General features: G+C 49.5%; 1 protein-coding gene across 3 annotated transcripts in view; it reads left to right on the top strand.

Annotated features, from left to right (window-relative positions):
* Positions 1–9,557: 9,557 nt before the first annotated feature.
* Positions 9,558–22,488, top strand: part of PAMR1 (peptidase domain containing associated with muscle regeneration 1) — a 49,898-nt gene continuing 36,967 nt past the window's right edge. The window contains exons 1-3 of one of the 3 annotated variants that reach the window (XM_029582650.1): positions 9,558–9,677; positions 20,342–20,518; positions 21,649–21,777. In XM_029582650.1, coding sequence (XP_029438510.1) covers positions 20,389–20,518; positions 21,649–21,777 — 259 coding nt within the window. In that variant the 5' untranslated portion in view covers positions 9,558–9,677; positions 20,342–20,388. The other 2 variants (XM_029582649.1, XM_029582648.1) reach the window with 2 other exon arrangements.

A 22,488-nucleotide genomic window follows, 5' to 3' on the forward strand; every position in this document is an offset into this window, starting at 1 on the left:
CGGTGCAGCTGTTCTTCCCCATCTCCTTCCAACCAGAAGCATATCCTGCTAGCATTTTAGGAAAGCACGAGTTTGCTTCCTTTATGGAGAACAGAGCTCTGCGCCTGATACTGTTGTCATCTAACCAGTCCATCTCTCCCTGTGCATGCCTCGGCTTTCTTCCATGGTGGAAGGGCACAGAAGCCACTCTGAGCAGATTTCAGATGTATGCAGCACCCTTGAACATCCCTAGCAACTTGGCTCAGACCCATGGGGCTAGGAATCGCTTATAAGGCTGGATTTTGGCCTTTGTTGATGTCTTTGTGCCGTGCCTGCCTCCCTTCGACCTCCAGGTGGACCTTCCTTCCCCTGCACAGACCTATGATTATAGACCCAACCCTCCCCAGGACCTGACATCCTTTGCATCCTGCTGCTCCTCTGCAGACCTCGGGGGCTGTGGCAGTGAATGAGGGGCCTGAGGCAGGCCCTGACCTCTTCAAGGAAGCCCAGAGGAGGTGGGGGTGGCAGGGTCTGTGAATGCATGGCCCAGCCTGACTGCCTTTTTATAACAGCGGAGCCCGAGCTCGAGCCTTGGCAGAAGAGAAAAGATCATAGATTTGGCCAGAATCGAGTTGGATTGGATCGGATTGTTTCGGGCGGTGAGATTAGAGGTCCGCAGGGCAGAAACTTTGCTGTCCCCCAAATTATGCCATTCTAGGCATAGGCCTGGTGTTTCTGCTGGGAAATCCAGACCTGGTCCAGTTGCGAATCGTTGGACGTTCCAAGATCAGAGTTCACTACTCTGGGTTAGTGCTGCGTGCTTGGGCACGACATTTATTTTAGTTTGGTTTTCTTATTATTGATTTGAGATTTAATAGTTCAAAATTCTTTGAAGAAAGAAAAATGAGCTCAGATTTTTACAGGAAATAAAGAGAATCCCCCAGCTGTAGCTCTTGAAAGATTATATCTTCTTTTAGAAAAGCTGCCTAGCTGCTCTGATGTTAGCTCCCTCTCAAGGATGAGTGGTTCCTGGGTGAAATCTAACAGCAGTCTATTACATCCTAGTGCGCTGTACCACGCAGCTCAGGTTTCAGCTAAAATTCACAGATTCCTACAAAAATATACTGATATATACTCATAATATATCAGGCTTCGTAGTGTGTCCGTCAGTGCTCGCGCATGTTCCCCAGCCTGCCGATAGATGGCGCTATAATATATCGGGCTTGGTAGTGCGTCCGTCAGTGCTCGCGCATGTTCCCCAGCCTGCCGATAGATGGCGCTATAATATATCAGGCTTGGTAGTGTGTCCGTCAGTGCTCGCGCATGTTCCCCAGCCTGCCGATAGATGGCGCTATAATATATCGGGCTTGGTAGTGCGTCCGTCAGTGCTCGCGCATGTTCCCCAGCCCGCCGATAGATGGCGCTATATCAGGCTTGGTAGTGTGTCCGTCAGTGCTCGCGCATGTTCCCCAGCCCGCCGATAGATGGCGCTATAATATATCAGGCTTGGTAGTGTGTCCGTCAGTGCTCGCGCATGTTCCCCAGTCCACCGATAGATGGCGCTATAATATATCAGGCTTGGTAGTGTGCCCATCAGTGCTCGCGCATGTTCCCCAGTCCACCGATAGATGGCGCTATAATATATCAGGCTTGGTAGTGTGTCCGTCAGTGCTCACGCATGTTCCCCAGCCTGCCGATAGATGGCGCTATAATATATCGGGCTTGGTAGTGTGTCCGTCAGTGCTCACGCATGTTCCCCAGTCCACCGATAGATGGCGCTATAATATATCAGGCTTGGTAGTGTGTCAGTCAGTGCTCGCGCATGTTCCCCAGCCTGCCGATAGATGGCGCTATAATATATCGGGCTTGGTAGTGTGTCTGTCAGTGCTCGCGCATGTTCCCCAGCCCGCCGATAGATGGCGCTATATCAGGCTTGGTAGTGTGTCCGTCAGTGCTCGCGCATGTTCCCCAGCCCGTCGATAGATGGTGCTATAATATATCAGGCTTGGTAGTGTGTCCGTCAGTGCTCGCGCATGTTCCCCAGTCCACCGATAGATGGCGCTATAATATATCAGGCTTGGTAGTGTGCCCATCAGTGCTCGCGCATGTTCCCCAGTCCACCGATAGATGGCGCTATAATATATCAGGCTTGGTAGTGTGTCCGTCAGTGCTCACGCATGTTCCCCAGCCTGCCGATAGATGGCGCTATAATATATCGGGCTTGGTAGTGTGTCCGTCAGTGCTCACGCATGTTCCCCAGTCCACCGATAGATGGCGCTATAATATATCAGGCTTGGTAGTGTGTCAGTCAGTGCTCGCGCATGTTCCCCAGCCTGCCGATAGATGGCGCTATAATATATCGGGCTTGGTAGTGTGTCTGTCAGTGCTCGCGCATGTTCCCCAGCCTGCCGATAGATGGCGCTATAATATATCGGGCTTCGTAGTGTGTCCGTCAGTGCTCGCGCATGTTCCCCAGCCTGCCGATAGATGGTGCTATAATATATCAGGCTTGGTAGTGTGTCCGTCAGTGCTCGCGCATGTTCCCCAGCCTGCCGATAGATGGCGCTATAATATATCGGGCTTGGTAGTGCGTCCGTCAGTGCTCGCGCATGTTCCCCAGCCCGCCGATAGATGGCGCTATATCAGGCTTGGTAGTGTGTCCGTCAGTGCTCGCGCATGTTCCCCAGCCCGCCGATAGATGGTGCTATAATATATCAGGCTTGGTAGTGTGTCCGTCAGTGCTCGCGCATGTTCCCCAGTCCACCGATAGATGGCGCTATAATATATCAGGCTTGGTAGTGTGCCCATCAGTGCTCGCGCATGTTCCCCAGTCCACCGATAGATGGCGCTATAATATATCAGGCTTGGTAGTGTGTCCGTCAGTGCTCGCGCATGTTCCCCAGCCTGCCGATAGATGGCGCTATAATATATCGGGCTTGGTAGTGTGTCCGTCAGTGCTCACGCATGTTCCCCAGTCCACCGATAGATGGCGCTATAATATATCAGGCTTGGTAGTGTGTCAGTCAGTGCTCGCGCATGTTCCCCAGCCTGCCGATAGATGGCGCTATAATATATCGGGCTTGGTAGTGTGTCTGTCAGTGCTCGCGCATGTTCCCCAGCCCGCCGATAGATGGCGCTATATCAGGCTTGGTAGTGTGTCCGTCAGTGCTCGCGCATGTTCCCCAGCCCGTCGATAGATGGCGCTATATCAGGCTTGGTAGTGTGTCCGTCAGTGCTCGCGCATGTTCCCCAGCCCGCCGATAGATGGCGCTATAATATATTGGGCTTGGTAGTGTGCCCATCAGTGCTCGCGCATGTTCCCCAGCCCGCCGATAGATGGCGCTATAATATATCAGGCTTGGTAGTGTGTCCGTCAGTGCTCACGCATGTTCCCCAGCCTGCCGATAGATGGTGCTATAATATATCGGGCTTGGTAGTGTGTCCGTCAGTGCTCACGCATGTTCCCCAGTCCACCGATAGATGGCGCTATAATATATCAGGCTTGGTAGTGTGTCAGTCAGTGCTCGCGCATGTTCCCCAGCCTGCCGATAGATGGCGCTATAATATATCGGGCTTGGTAGTGTGTCCGTCAGTGCTCGCGCATGTTCCCCAGCCCGCCGATAGATGGCGCTATATCAGGCTTGGTAGTGTGTCCGTCAGTGCTCGCGCATGTTCCCCAGCCCGCCGATAGATGGCGCTATATCAGGCTTGGTAGTGTGTCCGTCAGTGCTCGCGCATGTTCCCCAGCCCGCCGATAGATGGCGCTATAATATATTGGGCTTGGTAGTGTGCCCATCAGTGCTCGCGCATGTTCCCCAGCCCGCCGATAGATGGTGCTATAATATATTGGGCTTGGTAGTGTGTCCGTCAGTGCTCGCGCATGTTCCCCAGCCCGCCGATAGATGGCGCTATAATATATCAGGCTTGGTAGTGTGTCCGTCAGTGCTCGCGCATGTTCCCCAGCCCGCCGATAGATGGTGCTATAATATATCAGGCTTGGTAGTGTGTCCGTCAGTGCTCGCGCATGTTCCCCAGCCCGCCGATAGATGGCGCTATATCAGGCTTGGTAGTGTGCCCATCAGTGCTCGCGCATGTTCCCCAGCCCGCCGATAGATGGTGCTATAATATATTGGGCTTGGTAGTGTGTCCGTCAGTGCTCGCGCATGTTCCCCAGCACGCCGATAGATGGCGCTATAATATATCAGGCTTGGTAGTGTGCCCATCAGTGCTCGCGCATGTTCCCCAGCCCGCCGATAGATGGTGCTATAATATATTGGGCTTGGTAGTGTGTCCGTCAGTGCTCGCGCATGTTCCCCAGCCCGCCGATAGATGGCGCTATAATATGTCAGGCTTGGTAGTGTGTCCGTCAGTGCTCGCGCATGTTCCCCAGCCCGCCGATAGATGGCGCTATAATATATCAGGCTTGGTAGTGTGCCCATCAGTGCTCGCGCATGTTCCCCAGCCCGCCGATAGATGGCGCTATAATATATCAGGCTTGGTAGTGTGTCCGTCAGTGCTCGCGCATGTTCCCCAGCCCGCCGATAGATGGCGCTATAATATATCAGGCTTGGTAGTGTGTCCGTCAGTGCTCGCGCATGTTCCCCAGCCCGCCGATAGATGGCGCTATAATATATCTGGCTTGGTAGTGTGTCCGTCAGTGCTCGCGCATGTTCCCCAGCCCGCCGATAGATGGCGCTATAATATATCAGGCTTGGTAGTGTGCCCATCAGTGCTCGCGCATGTTCCCCAGCCCGCCGATAGATGGCACATGCGGCTCCCTGTCCGCCTTGGAGGTTCAAACACGCTGTACAGCAGCCATGTCACAACACCAACTACAAGAGGTACTCCTGGGGGAATTCAGTGCTACTGCGGAATGCAGATTTTGCGCAGAATTCCTCCTTCCCGCCGATTTCCTCCCTCACCTCGCCGATTTCCTCCCTCGCTGGAAGACTATTCAAAACCGGAAGGACAGCGGCCATCGCAGGACAGGCAGAAAATAGCAGAGGAGACCCTGGCATGCTGCGAATGGAGCGTGTCCCGTGGCACACGCTTCGTTCGCGGCAAAGATGAAGGCCCAGCGCGCCGTTCGCCGCGAAAAGGGAAGGCCCCCGTGGGCCGCGATCAGCGCGCCCGGGCCTTCATCTTCTCCGCGAATGGAGCGTGTGCCGTGGGACGTGCTCCGTTCGCGGCATGCCGGGGTCTCTGCTGCTATTTTCTGTTCAAGGCGAAAATGGAAGGCCCCCGTGTGCCGCAAACGGCACGCCGGGCCTTCATCTTCGCCGCGAACGGCACGCCGGGCCTTATTCGCCGTGAACGGCGTAGGTCCCACGGCATGCCAGTGAGAGAGAATGTGTGTCGGGGAGGGGAGGGTGAGCGAGAGCAGGAGAGTATGAGAGAGAGCATGGGGGGGGGGTGCCGGTGAGAGCGGTGAGAGAGAATGTGTGTGTGAGAGAGGGGGGTGACAGAGAGAGGGGGGTGGGGAAGGTGTGAGAGACAGCATGGGAGGTAAGAGAGGTGGGGGGATGCTTGAGTGTGGGTTTCAGAGAGAGGGAGCCTATATGAGGGGAGGGGGATGCCGGTGAGAGAGATTGTGTGTGTGAGAGAGGAGAGGGGGTGTGGGGGAGTGCGAGAGACAGCTTGGTAAATAAACTTTGCCAGCCCTGGCTTTAGCAAATGTGCCTCCACGTCCCTTGCCCTGGGTGAAAACAATTTAGTTTTTCCTTTTCAGCTAACGCTTCCATGCAAGAGCAGACGTGCCAATAAAAAGGCTCGCCGCCCGGGCGTAAAACAGGTACAGTTGCTAGTATATATATATATATGTATATATATATATATATATATATACCGATATATGTTTACACCAGATGTTGGTTGAGTGAATTCGTGTACTTTTAATTCACATCTGGACACACAAGTTCAGCTCTTGTGGTTATAGTGAAGAATTGTGAAACCTGAAAAGGCCAAAGTTCAGACCTCAGCTCTGCTGATACTTAGGGCTTGAGCGTTACAAATTCTGAACAATCGGTTCACGACTTTTGTGCCATGTGTTGCCCCAAATAGCACCCTACACTCTCAGCTTGCCTTCTGTCCTTGGCACTCCATCCTGTAAGTCCAACAGCAGTCTCCCCAAACCAGGACACAGTGGACTGCAAGAACTTTCAGAAGGGGGAAAAGGTCTACAAATAGCACCCACCCTCAATAAGGCAAGTCACGAGAATGGCTCCTCAGCTAGGTAAATTACCACCAGAAATATATATCACCAGACACCAGCAATCACTTCTCTCTGGCCACTGCAATGCTCCAGGGCTTTCCTTTTTCTTGGATCGCTGGGAGAGAATCCCCACCCAGAGAGGGCGCTGTTTCTTCCCCATGACCAGGACACCAAATGCTGCTAAAGTTGATGCTGATTAGTGAAAGGATGCTGGGGCAGATGGTCCTTTGTCATGACCCAGTTTGGCAGTTCTGATTTTCATACTGTAGCCGTGTTTTTCCCATGATGAGTCAAATAATTAAAAGCTATAGACTGTGGAATAATTCTTTCATGGCAGTCATGGAGTTCATACAACTTTGCAATTCTTTATACGAGCTATGTTGTTGTAGAGTTATCTCTGTTAACCTGCCTTATGCCTTGGTAAACAGAGTCAAGGATGTCCATTCATCATACCTACAACCCTTCTCTGACTTGCCCAAGTCAAAGATTCATTCATTCATTCAGAAAACTTTTTCTGCAGCAGAAAATACTATGAAAAATTTGTGGTAATAGTCAAAGAGTAAAATGTAATTATACCTGTAGAAAAAAGGATAGTGCAAGCAGTGACTGGTCATTGCTTCTTCTTCCAGCAAGTCAATGTCCATTCTGAGACACGAGAATATTTTCAGCAAATCCAGAGAAGAGTTTGTCAACCAACCATTTCCATAGTTCTATGAATTTTGGAACTTCTAATTAGGTCGTATAATTTGATCACTGCTTAAGAATGTATGTTGTTATTACAAACACATGTACTACACCCAATAGCATAGTCCTTATTTAACTTCTCATGTGTATTTGAATTGCAGTTCCCTTTGAGTTCTGTAATGAGGTTGCTGGATTATCCCACATGGGCACCTAATCAAAGACTGAAATAGAACTGGAGATTCTTCTCGTCCACTCTTAATAACGCTGTCATACTAGAATTCCAAAGCCGTATAATATAGGCCCATCGTATAAGTGGCTGAGTACTCATTATTTGTACTCCAGTACATCTGCTTGCTGGCATAACCAATACTTTAGTGTATAATCATAGGTCCTTATTTCTATAAATTTTGTTTTAAATGCAATAAAAAAAATATTTAATAAATGGCTGCAAACTATGGCTGATAGATTGTTCCAGGACACAAAATACTCACGGTAACTTGCAGCATTACACAATCCCTGAGAAAGTACCAAAATGTAGAAACATGATGGCAGAAACAGATCGAATAGCCCATCTAGTCTGTCCATCTGCCCAACTAACTTAGCTTTACAATTCCCATCAATCCTTCAGAGATCCCCTGTACCTATCCCAGGCTTTCTTGCATTCAGATACTGATTTTGTCTCCACCACCTCCACTGGGAGGCCATTCCATGCATCCACCACTCTCTCTGTGTTACGACCGTCGCTGCCCGATGTCTCCACGCCGCCCTCCTCACCTCCTTCGCGACTCCCTCTTGCTCAAGTGGAAGGTTGGCTGCTGTAGCGTCATTCTGCCGTCTTCCTCCAGCGTCTCCGGAGCGGCTCGATGCTGCAATCCGCCATGTTTCACAAGGGCCTAAGGGCGCGTGTGCGGCGCGGCCCCGACTCATATACCAGCAATGGCGCGAATCTCAGGGGCGTCCCCCTGAGATGACGTCAGCAGTACTGGATATATAAGGTCTTAGAAATCGCTAATGAATCGAGTTAGCAAGGACCAGTTTAGCACTCTCCTAGCTCCTCTGCCTCCTCGGACTTACCAGGGGTACCCGCTCCTCGGGGGCCTCGCTCTCTCTTTGTTTTTCAGGTCACAGTCAGGAACCGGTACTCGCTCTCGAGGGCCCATGTTCCCAGACTGGTTCCTGAATACTTATTCTGCCTGGAAGTCATCGCTGCCTACTACACCAGTGAGTTACCATCTCTCTCTCAGAGCGATCCTTGGAACCAGGTACTCGCTCCTCGAGGGCCTAACTCATTCCAACACCTGGGCTACTTCTAGAGACTGTTGTGTGAGTGTTACCATCCAGGTTCTGTTCCCGAACTCTGCATACCCTGCCTACTCACTATATTCAGTTTCTCTACAGCTCAGTTATCCAGGGATCGCTGATCCAGTATCTGAGGGACTATAGCCCAGCCGGGCACTTCAGCTCACTACTGCCACCTCTGTGGTTCAATATACTGTCTAATAAAAGAACTAGTGTGTGTCTGACTGGTGGTCCCTCTCGGGATCTTTCCCCGGGGGGTGTGGTCATCTGCCACCAGCCCAAGGATCCACCCACAACTACCTCAAACACCAACCCTCTGTGAAGACATATTTCCTAAGATTACTCCTCAGTCTACCTCTTTTCACCCTCATCCCATGACCCCTCATTCAAGAGTCTCCTTTCCGTTGAATGAATGAAAGCTGGTCACTATTGAGTTAATCCCATAAAAGGGCCTTCCCCTGTTTATTTATTTATTTGGTTTATTTAGACATTTTATATACCATCGTTCCATGTAAAGATCCCAACGATTTACAATAATAACATTCCTGTTGACTTGGGTTGCTTTTTGAGTTTTGAAATGTATTGCAGTTAGTGAAAATACTGCAGCGAGGGTCATAATTGGAATGAAATGGGATGAAAGAATAATGCCGAAATTGAAAGAGTTGAACTGGCTGCCCGTTCTGCAGAGGTATCAGTTTAAACTTTTAACTATGGCTGACAAAGCCCTAAAAGGTGAATTTTAAAAGCCCGGCACACGTCAAAATCGGGAGGATGTGTGCACAAGTCAGTCTCCTGCACGCCCCCCAAATTTTCAAAGCCACCCATTTGAGTTGCCTGAAGAGAGAGAGAGAGATTATTTACGTTTCAGGAAGAAACTGAAAGCCATATCCTTCTGCTTAGAATGTGATTTGGTTACTTTTATGTGATGTAATAATTATGTTTTATTGTTTTTAATTGTGTTGTTTCTTTTATTGAGGTTTTGTATGTTTATTGTTCTCCGGTTTGAACATTTCTCCTGCAAATTGCAGAATATAAGAGCAATTAAAGAAATAAATCCCTACCACCTGGTGCTGTTCACTTCAGACCTTTTTAAATGCACAGAAAAGTGAAATGTATTTATTTCATGAAGCCAGATTGCTTCGACACACAGAGCTACAGTTTTTACAGAGTTGTTTTCTGATCAGTGCTCGGGATGAAAAGGTTGCTGGCCACTTGATTTCTGTCACCTCTTGACCCACAGATGACTTTGGTACTGATATAGCAAATCACTCTGAGACATTTCTTGAGCTTTTCCTGGCTATAATAACTTTTTTTTGTTTGTTTTTTTTTTAATAAATTCTTATTCTCATCCTGGTTTTGTTATTGTTTTTTTTTTTTTCTCCTTCAGCTTTGGCTGCCTTGAAGGCGTCCCACAGCCCACAAAGGGTTAAGAGAGTTCAGCAGAGTGGTTCAAGTGTTTGGAGGTGACGTAGTCTGTTCCTGAAGACGTCTGGAGGAGCACTGGGTAGGTAGTCACCAGGCTCACAACACTGGAGTGATGAGAACTGGCTGAGGTTTGTAATCCGAGCCCATTCCAGCTTGGAGCTGGTGAGGGTGAGACGGACTCCAGAAGAAGGAGGGAAGGTGGTGCTGGTGGTGGAGTTTGAGGTGCTGCGGTTTCAGTCCTAGAAGACTCGGACCGAGTCTGGTGCTGTGCTGGGCAGGATGCAGCCAGCACTGAGGACCTGCCTCCTGCTCCCTCTCCTGCAGCTCCTTCAGGTCTGCTCCTACCCCAGAGGTACTGTAAGTAGAGAGCTCTTTATTACCACTTCTCGTGTGTTCATTGAGATGCAAGCTAAGAAAGCAGAGCACTGTAAAATAAAACCGGATTCATTGTATTTGTAAGTTCTCCAAAACAATTTCTGTAGAGATGCACTGAATAATATTGCTCCTCTGATAAAAATATTGGGACCTTTTTTTTTTTACTCTTCCCTTTTACCCAAATATTTTTGCTTTTTTTTTTTTGTTTTTTGTTACTGACGCTGGAAATGGAACAAAGGATTTATCTGAGGACTCTGGCTCTTTTGAACTGTCACTATTCTGCTGGGGGAGATCTTCCTAAGTCGTGGCTCATACTGTGTGCACAACTGCAAAATATTTGAGCAAAGAGAGAGAGAGAGAGAGAGAAGGGAAAAAGAAAACCGAGAGAGTTTTCCAGCTGTGTCCATCTCTGCTTCCCTCCCTCCCTCTGTGAAACCCTACCTTCTTCTCAGGCTAAAGAACTGATGTTGGGGCAAACCATCCCAACATGCAACAGTTACTTCACCATTGGCAAGGAGGGGAGCAGAATACTAGGGTCCGAGGGTCGTATGTACCATATTATCTTCTGCTGCGATTAGTGTCTATGTTGGCAAACAATATCCTCTCTCTATGCTTATTCTTGGCTAGGAGTTGATTCCTAGAGTAGGTTTCCATGTGCAGCCTCACACTCCCTGGGAAACCCTGCAGTTAGTTTTTCCTGTGGCCAAGAATCAATTCTGGCAAATACAGAAGACAATGCATAATATACAGCATAGCATATGCTATATATCTATAAGGCAGTTTGTAATGCATGTATTACATACAATGTAGTATAGGTACCATGTATGATGTGTGAAAAGTATACGGCAATGTATATGTGGAATATCTCAGTGCAGTGTGTAATGTGCAGAATGTGTGTATATATATATATATATATATATATAAAAGTAGCGAGAGAGAGAGGACAAAAAATAAGGCAGTAAATATATTTACTAGTGTTCCTGATGTGTGTACATACAGTAAACATTAGGGATTGGCACAAAAATAACTAAAAATCTAAATAGATTTTTTACTTTTGTCTGTAATAGAGGTGTGCGTGGCAAAAAATTGTTTCATGTCTTTGTCATTTCGTTTTGCTTTTGTGCATTTATATTGTTTTGTTTTCCACATGTGTATCATTTCTTTCTTTTGCTTCATGCTGTATTTTTACGGTGTGCATACTTTGAGTAAAGTTTTTGATTTAGCTTGTGCTGAAATGCACCTTTGCGCCCTGAAATGTTTTAGCATGCGCTGAAATGGCATAAACATCAGGACATCAGGGAAGGGTCATCATGCAAAGGGTAAAGCTCCTGGATGGCATCAGTGACCGCTCCATGCAGCAGCTCGTCATGGAACCAATGAGAGGGGGAGCGCATTAGATCTCGTTCTCGGTGGAATGCAAGTGATTAAAGTGGTTTATCCACTTGGCAACAGTAATCATAATGTAATACAATTTGACATAATCACTGCAGGGCAGCTACTAAGGAAAACAACTGCGGTAGCATTTAACTATAAAACGGAAATGATGATAAAATGAGGACATTTGTTAAAAAGAAACTGAAAGGAGGAATCCAGAAAGTTAAAAACTTGCAGGAGGCTTGGATGCTGTTTTAAAATTTCCATCCTTGAGGCCCAGACAAAATGTATTCCATGCATTTCAAAAAGGCCAAAAAATCCCCAAACAACAGCCAGCGTGGTTTAATATTGAGGTGGAAGAGGCAAATAAAGCCAAAAGCAGACCCAAATTAGGAAAGTATCGAAGAGGGCAAGCATTGGAGGTCAGGAGGCGAAGAGGGAATTTAAACAGAAGCTTGCTGAAGAGGTAAAAAGTAATACAAACCTTTCCAAGCCTGTGAAGGAGTCATGTGGGCCGTTAGATGATAGAGGGATGACAAGGAAATAGCTGAAAAACGAATTGAATTCTTTGCCTCTGCCTTTACTGAGGAGAATGTTGGGGTCATACCCACAATGGAAACCTTTTTTGATGTTGACTCTGAGAGACTAGAGGAAATCACTGAGACACTGGAGGGCTGGATTTTACATTTTATTGCCAATAGTCGGGAGCTGAGATTCAGGGCTGGATGAAGTGCCAGAGTGGCAGCACTTTGAAACAGATTCCACTTCAGCTAGGGTATCTGGCACCCTAGGCAACTGTCTACATTGCCTATGCCTAAATCCAGGCCTGGATGTAATGACTCAGTTTGGCAGACTAATCTCTGGGACGGGATAGTACTCACCCTACGGTTCTGAAGGAACTAAAAAATGAATCACAGACCTGCTTCTGGTGATTTGTAACCTATAATTTAAGATAGCCACGGTACCAGAAGACTGGAGGGTGGTGAATATGACACCAGTTTTTAAAAAGGGCTCCAGGGATGATCTGGGAAACTATAGACCCCTGAGCCTGACTTTGGTGCCAGGCAAAATGATTGAAATTATCGTTAAAAACAAAATTAGCGAGCACATACATAAATCGATGTGGTTTAATGGCAGAGAGTCAACATGGGTTTTGCAAAGAGAAGACTCGCCTTACTAATTTGCTAGAATTTTTTGAGGTTGTAAATAAACAGGCAGACAAAGATGAGCCATTGATTATGTTGTATTTGGATTTTCAGAAGGCATTTGACAGTCCCTCGTGAGAAACTCCTCAGGAAATTGGACGGTGCTATTATGGATTGGTAATCGATTAAAAGACAGGGGTAGAATTAAATGGACATTTTTCTGAATGAGGACAGTGGAGTGCCCCTGGGTCTGTACTGGGGCCTGTGCTATGTAGCATAGTCACACACGATGTGGAGGTAGGATTGAGGGAGATTACCAGATTTCCAGATGACACAAAATTGTTTTGAGTCATTAATATGTAGCAGATTGTGATGAACTGCACAAGGGGCCTCTGAGTCTAGGAGACTGGGCTTCTAATGGGCAGATGAAATGTAATGTGGACAAGTGCAAAGTGATGCATGCAGAGAAAAATAATCCCAGTTACAGGTACACAAGGCTGGATTCTGTGTTAGGATTCACCACCCAGGAAAAGAACCTCAGCGTCCTTGTGGACAATACCTTGAGATCTTCGGCTCAGTGTGAGCAGCAGTCAAAAAGGCAAATACAATGTTAGGAATTATTAGGAAAGGAAGAGAGAACAAGACTGAGAATATCAGAAATAATGCCTTGTAGAGATCCACGGAGCGACAGCACCTCCAGTATTGTCTGCAGTTCTGGTCTCCTCATCTCAAAAAAGACATAGCGGACCTGGAAAAGGTACACAGAGCGACAAAAATGACAAAGGGGATGGAAAAGCTCCCCCATGGAGAAAGGCTGAACAGATTAGGGCTTTTTAGCTTGGAAAAGTGATGACTGAGGGGATATGAGTGAGATTTATAAAATCATGAGTAGGGTGGAACGGGTGAATAGGGAGCGGTTATTTACTCTTTCAGACAACACTAGGATTAGGGGACACTCCATGAAACTAGCAAGCAGCAGATTTATAATAAATCATAGGAAGTATTTTTTCACCCAGCGCACACTCAAGCTATGGAATCTGCTGCCAGAGGACGAGGTCAAGGCAAGTAATATAGCAAGGGTCAGAAGAGGACTGACAAGTCCATAAACGGTTATTAGCCAGGTAGATGTGGGAAAGCCGGCGCTTATCCCTGGGAGAGAGATAGAAGAAATGGATCAACTACTGGGGATCTGCCAGGTCCATGTGACCTGGACAGAATGCTGGGCTCGATGGACCTTGGCCTGACCCAGCATGACATTTCTTGTTCTTATAAACAATGTTATGCAAAGCTTTTGTCTCATTTTGGATGGGGAATGACACAGAGCGGTAAAATAAATATCGCATATCCCAAACATGCAACACAGCACATAGTATACTGTGCAGAGAATGCAGACTTCTAAGAAATTCCCGGTTTCTGTGGAAGTCTGTGAGCTGCGTATAGGTCGCCTGTACAGACCTGTGAATACACCTTCTGGGTGTGCAGTGTGCCTTGTTTGCGTTTTACACACATTTGTGCCCATGTCACTAAAGCAAAGTCTGCTCCCCCATGCACCCAAGCTCATCTCCCCACCGCACACACACACACACACACACACACACACACACTCTCTCTTCCTCCAGTACAGGCTCTCCCCTATACCCATCTCAGCCAGTCTCCGCTCCAGCCGCCTCTCCCACCATCTTACCCTCACCTCCATCCCCTCCCCCAGCTTTTAACCCCCTCCTCAGGTTCTCTGGGGCAGCCGCTTCACTACTGCCGGTGCGTTGGAGCCTCGCGGTGCCCAAACTCCTGCGCTGTTCTCGTGGCTTTGCGAGAATAGCGCAGGAGTTCGGATTGCGCCCGGCTCAGACTCCACGAGAGCCGAGGCGATGGAGGGGGAAAGGAGAAGAGTTGTTGCGGAGGCAGCATCAGGAGCTGGCGTTGTCTCGAGGAGCCACAAAAGCTGCAGAAAATACTGCTTTTCTGGGATGGCTCCGACTTCCTATCTTCACGATATGAAAGTGAAAATAAGAATTAAAAAAAAAAAGCTGTCCTGCCGGCGGTCAGGTTAGGGAACGGACGCACAATTTACGAGCATGCGTTTTCCTAACCCGCGCGCACAGCCGCTCCTCCCGGGCGCCTGATGCCGAGGAGGCGCTAGGGATGCACAGTTTATCCCTAGAGCTCCTTTTTAGCGCAGCGGCTCATTTGTCTATTGCACTGAGCCCCCAGGAGAGGTGAATGTGCGCAGTGCGTCCAGTGTGAATGTATTGCATGGATCTGATTATCTGGCCACTCGCAGGGAGCATCCTTTCATCTGCTTAGCAAAGGAAGCGGGCAGACTGTCAAGCGCCCTCAAGAAGGGCATTACCAGAGGTGGGGGAGAATACTCCCCCCCCCCCCCCTTATGCTAGCCTGTGAGCATACAGATGTTTCTCTTTTATTCCTTTCTTCTTTCCAGGTAGTGCGGCTCCATCCACTCAGCTTTTTCTATATCCTACATTATGTGCTCTGCATCTTTTCCAGTCCATCACTCCCCTTCTCTCATTGTTCTTAGGTCTCTTCCTAATCACTTTGTGCCTGCTTTCTGTCTGTCTCTGTACCTCTCACCCAGTGTCTCTCATGCTCTATCTCTGTACTTCTCTCGCCCAGTGTCTCTCATGCTCTGTCTGTCTCTGGACCTCTCTCGCCCAGTGTCTCTCATGCTCTGTCTGTCTCTGGACCTCTCTCGCCCAGTGTCTCTCATGCTCTGTCTGTCCCAGGACCTCTCTCACCCAGTGTCTCTCATGCTCTGTCTGTCCCAGGACCTCTCTCACCCAGGGTCTCTCATGCTCTGTCTGTCTCTGTACCTCTCTCACCCAGTGTCTCTCATGCTCTGTCTGTCTCTGGACCTCTCTCGCCCAGTGTCTCTCATGCTCTGTCTGTCTCTGTACCTCTCTCACCCAGTGTCTCTCATGCTCTGTCTGTCTCTGTACCTCTCTCACCCAGTGTCTCTCATGCTCTGTCTGTCCCAGGACCTCTCTCACCCAGTGTCTCTCATGCTCTGTCTGTCTCTGTACCTCTCTCACCCAGTGTCTCTCATGCTCTGTCAGTCTCTGGACCTCTCCCACCCAGTGTCTCTCATGCTCTGTCTGTCCCAGGACCTCTCTCACCCAGTGTCTCTCATCCTCTGTCTGTCCCAGGACCTCTCTCACCCAGTGTCTCTCATGCTCTGTCTGTCCCAGGACCTCTCTCACCCAGTGTCTCTCATGCTCTGTCTGTCCCAGGACCTCTTTCACCCAGTGTCTCTCATGCTCTGTCAGTCTCTGGACCTCTCCCACCCAGTGTCTCTCATGCTCTGTCTGTCCCAGGACCTCTCTCACCCAGTGTCTCTCATCCTCTGTCTGTCCCAGGACCTCTCCCACCCAGTGTCTCTCATGCTCTGTCTGTCCCAGGACCTCTCTCACCCAGTGTCTCTCATGCTCTGTCTGCCCAGGACCTCTCTCACCCAGTGTCTCTCATGCTCTGTTTGTCCCAGGACCTCTCTCACCCAGTGTCTCTCATGCTCTGTCTGCCCAGGACCTCTCTCACCCAGTGTCTCTCATGCTCTGTCTGTCCCAGGACCTCTCTCACCCAGTGTCTCTCATGCTCTGTCTGTCCCAGGACCTCTCTCGCCCAGTGTCTCTCATGCTCTGTCTGTCCCAGGACCTCTCTCACCCAGTGTCTCTCATGCTCTGTCTGCCCAGGACCTCTCTCACCCAGTGTCTCTCATGCTCTGTTTGTCCCAGGACCTCTCTCACCCAGTGTCTCTCATGCTCTGTCTGTCCCAGGACCTCTCTCACCCAGTGTCTCTCATGCTCTGTCTGTCCCAGGACCTCTCTCACCCAGTGTCTCTCATGCTCTGTTTGTCCCAGGACCTCTCTCACCCAGTGTCTCTCATGCTCTGTCTGCCCAGGACCTCTCTCACCCAGTGTCTCTCATGCTCTGTCAGTCTCTGGACCTCTCCCACCCAGTGTCTCTCATGCTCTGTCTGTCCCAGGACCTCTGTCACCCAGTGTCTCTCATGCTCTGTCAGTCTCTGGACCTCTCCCACCCAGTGTCTCTCATGCTCTGTCTGTCCCAGGACCTCTCTCACCCAGTGTCTCTCATCCTCTGTCTGTCCCAGGACCTCTCCCACCCAGTGTCTCTCATGCTCTGTCTGTCCCAGGACCTCTCTCACCCAGTGTCTCTCATGCTCTGTCTGCCCAGGACCTCTCTCACCCAGTGTCTCTCATGCTCTGTTTGTCCCAGGACCTCTCTCACCCAGTGTCTCTCATGCTCTGTCTGCCCAGGACCTCTCTCACCCAGTGTCTCTCATGCTCTGTCTGTCCCAGGACCTCTCTCACCCAGTGTCTCTCATGCTCTGTCTGTCCCAGGACCTCTCTCGCCCAGTGTCTCTCATGCTCTGTCTGTCCCAGGACCTCTCTCACCCAGTGTCTCTCATGCTCTGTCTGCCCAGGACCTCTCTCACCCAGTGTCTCTCATGCTCTGTTTGTCCCAGGACCTCTCTCACCCAGTGTCTCTCATGCTCTGTCTGTCCCAGGACCTCTCTCACCCAGTGTCTCTCATGCTCTGTCTGTCCCAGGACCTCTCTCACCCAGTGTCTCTCATGCTCTGTCTGTCTCTGGACCTCTCTCACCCAGTGTCTCTCATGCTCTGTCTGTCTCTGGACCTCTCTCGCCCAGTGTCTCTCATGCTCTGTCTGTCCCAGGACCTCTCTCACCCAGTGTCTCTCATGCTCTGTCTGTCCCAGGACCTCTCTCACCCAGTGTCTCTCATGCTCTGAGTGCCTCTCCTACCTGCTCTGTGTGCACTTAGGAATAAGCTGTAAGGGACTCTGCAGTGCTGCCTCCCTGTGACTTCCAGAACTGGGTCCTGCTTGCTCTGAGGTGATGTCAAGCTTTGGCCTGAGTGCTGTAAACAAGAACATTCCCAAGATTCCCTTGCTATGACTACTTGCTGTTCCTCTTGTTGTTGTTATGCCGGATTGTTTTTTTAATTTTATTGCATTTCTTTTGCGAAATGGGACAGGCACGTGTCTACAGGAAGGGTCTCTGGGAAGCTGGGCGTGCGCGGGCTTTCTTCAGTTCATGATGTTAAATCTAAGGATACCAGCACTGAAGCAGCCCCTCGCCCTGCCCTCCATCACAGCCACTGACTTCTGATACACTTTCTGCAAGCAGGGGAAAGGGGACGGCTATGAGCACATGAAGCCTTAGAAAAACACATTTAACCAGCACTGGAGCTGAAACTGGGAGGGCAATTCAGTGAAGTTTATTCGTCCCAAACGTGCCCTCTGTACAGTGGTGGTGCAGGAGAAAACTGAATTCTCCGCGGGCTGTGATACCTCGCGGCGGACCCCACAGGTACCAGTGACCTGTCCTGACCGAGCACGGTTGTGACATGAGAGCTGGGTGTCACCTGTTAGCCCAGCAGACATAAGGAGTTGCCGTGCTGGGTCACACCAAGGGGACCTTGAGCCCAGTGGCCAATCCGGATGACCTGTCTCCTGGCTCACCTAGCCCATGATGTAGTGGAGATCCCAAGGGGGCGGGAGCTACGTATTCAGTGCAAAGCAATTTGTCCTCCTGGTGCAGGACGATGGGGAGGGGAGGGGAGGGGAGGAGGGCTGGGGATGTGCATATACTGAAATGTTGGACCTGAGCAGTTTCCATCCCAGCGAGAGGGGTTTCTGGTGGGGACTGCACTTTGCACTTCTCCCCCCTCCCCCCTCCACCTTGAGTGCTTCTGACTTGGGAAGGGGCTGGCGACTTGCGTGTGCTGATGGGGGGAATGACAGAGCCCCTGCGAGTAATTATTTGCAATTATCTTGGTACGTCTGGCTCTGTGGGCCTGAGTCTTTGTCGGACTCTGCAGAGATTAAAGGTGAGACAGGTTCAGAGAGCAGGCGCGCTCTCTGCTGATGGGGTGGGGGTCTGAGTGCAAGCCCTGCAGCCCCTAAGCACCGCTCCCCAGCTGCAGGGGCTCCTCCACCCAACTTTGTGTTCCTGTGCCGTTTCACAATAGTGATGAGGCGCTCCGGGAATGCACGTTTCTAAGAATTAGGGAGTAGAGGCAGCAGCAGGCATGTGATAAGTTTCATCACAGCACCACAGACTGTGAAATTAGGATCAGATCCCTCTCCTTACAGCGGGGTCACAAGTCCTAGTTGCAGAAGGTGGAGTCGGACAGAGGCCAAACTCCAGCTTCCCTCAATAAAGAGATTTTGGTAAACGCTCATTTGCATATGATAGGACCTAAACTGGCCTACCTGAAGGGTACCCTCCCTCGATTTGGCTAACAGGATGCCAGGGGGGTTGCACACTTAGCCGGACTATGAGGAGGTGTCCTCAGGGGGCGGCAGTGGATGGGTTCCCAATGCAATGCGCACAGGCCGAGTTTCAAGCCTGTGTGCGTTATTTTACGACACAATTTAATCTGCGTCACCAGCAGGTGCGGACGTTTTGTCTTTGAAGAAATCCCGGCAGAGTCTGCACCAAGGCGAGGAGTGGGAAAAGCGCCCTTTGAATCCACAGGCAGGCTTTGCATTAAGGCTGCTTAAGTGCTGTAAGAGGGCTAATTCCATACATTTCAGCGCCTACGAAGAAATAATCTTTCTGACAGTGAAGCAGAAACCCCAGATAGGTTAAGGCATTTCACTGTACGTTTTGCTTGCTTATACCTGACGTCCATGGCTTTCTTATCGGAGTGCTACCATCACCAGCACATCTTTCCCCAAGGGGCAGATCAGGAAATGTTCCATATTCGATAAACTTATTGGTCTAACTTAGCCTAAATATTCAGAAGGTAACCCGATAAGATTATCCAGCTCACTTCTGAACAGGTCTACAGGATGAGCAGGTAACTTCTCTGGCTATCTGGTCTCCTCTCGGTTATGTCCTGGAACACGCCCCTGACGTATCTGGCCAAATTGTAGGCAGATAAAAAGTTATCCTGCTAGAATGTAGCCGGAGAAGTGCTTCAGTCAGAAGCCCAGATCACCTCTAGGAGGTAGGAAAGTGTTGAAAAGAAGCGTCTGAAAGTCTCATCAGGTACAGACCCAAGTGTATGACACATGATGGGATCACCTTTTATGTGTCTCCTTCCTACTTATTATTTTCCTCGGTTTTGAAAAAGCAGACAAGTCCTTGTCTAAAAGTTTCACCCTGGCCTCTTCCCTCTTAGACTCTGGTTCTCTCCATTTTCCCCAGCTCCACCCTAACAAGAAAGGCACTGAGCCAACCGCAGTGACTGCAGAGATGAAGTTAACACAATAATCTGCTTTTCCAGTTAAAGTTTTGGGTGGCGCTATTAATTATACGCACTTTCTGATATACCTCACATTTTGGTTCTCGGCTTCTCTACAAGCAGCCAAGTTGCTGGTTGAGTTCTGTGTCTTTGTTGCCTACTTGTCCAAACAAGCAGTAGAGGTGGAGAAACTCATGTAGCTAACAGCTGGGAGATATGCTTAGTTGGAGTTGTGTTGACAGGGTGGCTGGGCAGACTGGGTGGGCCAAATGGTTGTTATCTGCTGGTATCTAGTGTTACTTTGTGTTAGGCTCTTGAAATACAGCTGCAGCCTGCATAGCAGGGATTTCCATTCTGGTGTTTCACCATGCACGGGTGCTCCAGAAATAGATCCTGCGATTGCTCGGAGTCTGTACAATGTCATGGATGGAATATCCATGAGCAGATTGTGTAGGGTGAGCGCTCGCTGGAAGCGTGCAGTTAAGAAAGGAGCACTAGCCGGGTCCAAGGGGACATAAGAAAGCCGAAGGTAAAAGTGGGGAGGAGTCCTGCAGCTGCCCTCCTCTAGATGCACCCATGCATGCCTCCTCTCTTCCTGCTTCAGAGTACACCGTTATCAACGAGAACTGCCCCGGTGCCGAGTGGAACATTATGTGCCGCGAATGCTGTGAATACGATCAGATTCAGTGCGTCTGTCCTGGGGGAAAGCAGAAAGTTGGATACACCATTCCCTGCTGCAGAAATGAAGACAACGAGTGCGACTCCTGCTTAATCCATCCAGGTACCATTACTGAGCCAGCAGCTCTGGCTTTTGCAATTGGATTTTGCTCAGTGGTTTTACTGCTGTAAAGGATTAATCGCCAGGCACGCGCGGGCATGTAACAGACCACAGAGAAAGCTAAAAAAAAAAAAAAAGTCCAAGACAGAGGTGGCTGAGAGTCTCAGGAGCCCAGAGGAATACCCCGACTCTTTTCATTCCCAGGTCGGCTGACTGAGACTGGGAGAGCTGCTGCTGTAGCCTTTCCAGTCACAGGGAAGAGAAACAACATGGCCGCCCTGTTAAACCATTTTACATGAGGGGGAAATGCAGGTCAACGAGGAAGCTGCAGGTGAGGCTAGCCTCAAAGACAAGGCTGCCAGGGCCTGCTCTTGTGGGGGTCGCTTACAGGCAAACCACAGAGGGGACTCAAATAAAACCGCATCCTTTATCTGTAGGGGACAATGCTGGGGTTATGGCCAGCATTTGTCCCATACAGCCCCTATATATAGCCCCCATAACTAAAGAGAAGAAGGGGGAATATATTATTCTCATAGATATTTTTCTATGAGCACACAAGAAGTGACCTATGATTATAAAGCCCCAGCGCTCATAAAAGCTTTCTCAATATAAGCTTCCAGTTGCAAGGGCGCTGTATGATGGTCCCTCTCTACATACAATAAGAGCCTTATTACATAGCGGAATTTTCACTGTTAGTATTGGGGTTATGGAATAAGCAGAGGCTTCCTGATACGAGTCAGATGAGGAAAACAAGAGCGGTCCTGCTGGAAAGGCTAAAGAAAAAAAAGCGTAGACTGATAAGACTTTTTTTTTTTCATTTAATTGGTGATCATAGCCTGCCGGTACAATAGACTTTTCGTAATGATCTAATATGCACACAAAGTCTGGCAGTGCAAGCTTGTGTAAGATCCCCTTCCAGTCCGAGAGAGCCTCCAACAACAAGGGACTCCCGGGTCAGCTGCAGTGATGCCTGCAGAGCTCGGATGGTCCATAAAGGCCCTTTCTCCCATTCTGTTCCTATGGGGGGGAAGCTGTTGTGAATACTTGGTACTGCCTCTCGCTTTTTGCCACGAGAAGCAAACAGCTGAAGGATGCCTGTAACACTGTTCCTTTCTCCTTCCCATCCACCGCAGGCTGCACCATCTTCGAGAACTGTAAAACCTGCCACAACGGCTCGTGGGGTGGGAGGCTCGATGACTTCTACATCAAGGGGAGGTACTGTGCCGAGTGCCGAGGGGGCTGGTACGGAGGAGACTGCATGAGTAAGTACCGTGTGTGCGTGAGTACCGTGTGTGCGTGAGTAAATACCGTGCGTGCGTAAGTACCCGTGTGTGCACGAGTAAGTACCGTGTGTGCGTGAGTACCGTGCGTGCACGTGAGTACCGTGTGTGCGTGAGTAAGTACTGTGCGTGCGTAAGTACTGTGCGTGTGTGAGTACCGTGCGTGCACGAGTAAGTACCGTGTGTGCGTGAGTACCGTGTGTGCACGAGTAAGTACCGTGCGTGCACGTGAGTACCGTGTGTGCGTGTGTAAGTACCGTGCGTGCGTAAGTACCGTGCGTGTGTAAGTACCGTGCGTGCACGAGTAAGTACCGTGCATGAGTAAGTACCGTGTGTGCACGAGTAAGTACCGTGCGTGCACGTGAGTACCGTGTGTGCGTGTATAAGTACCGTGCGTGCGTAAGTACCGTGCGTGTGTAAGTACCGTGCGTGCACGAGTAAGTACCATGCATGAGTAAGTACCATGTGTGCACGAGTAAGTACCGTGCATGAGTAAGTACCGTGCGTGCGTAAGTACCATGTGTGCACGAGTAAGTACCGTGCATGAGTAAGTACCATGTGTGCATGAGTAAGTACCGTGCGTGCGTAAGTACCATGTGTGCACGAGTAAGTACCGTGCATGAGTAAGTACCATGTGTGCATGAGTAAGTACCGTGCACGAGTAAGTACCGTGTTATGCTGTGAGTAAGTACC

This window comes from Rhinatrema bivittatum, chromosome 17, assembly GCF_901001135.1.
Source record: "Rhinatrema bivittatum chromosome 17, aRhiBiv1.1, whole genome shotgun sequence".
Taxonomy (NCBI): Eukaryota; Metazoa; Chordata; class Amphibia; order Gymnophiona; family Rhinatrematidae; genus Rhinatrema; species Rhinatrema bivittatum.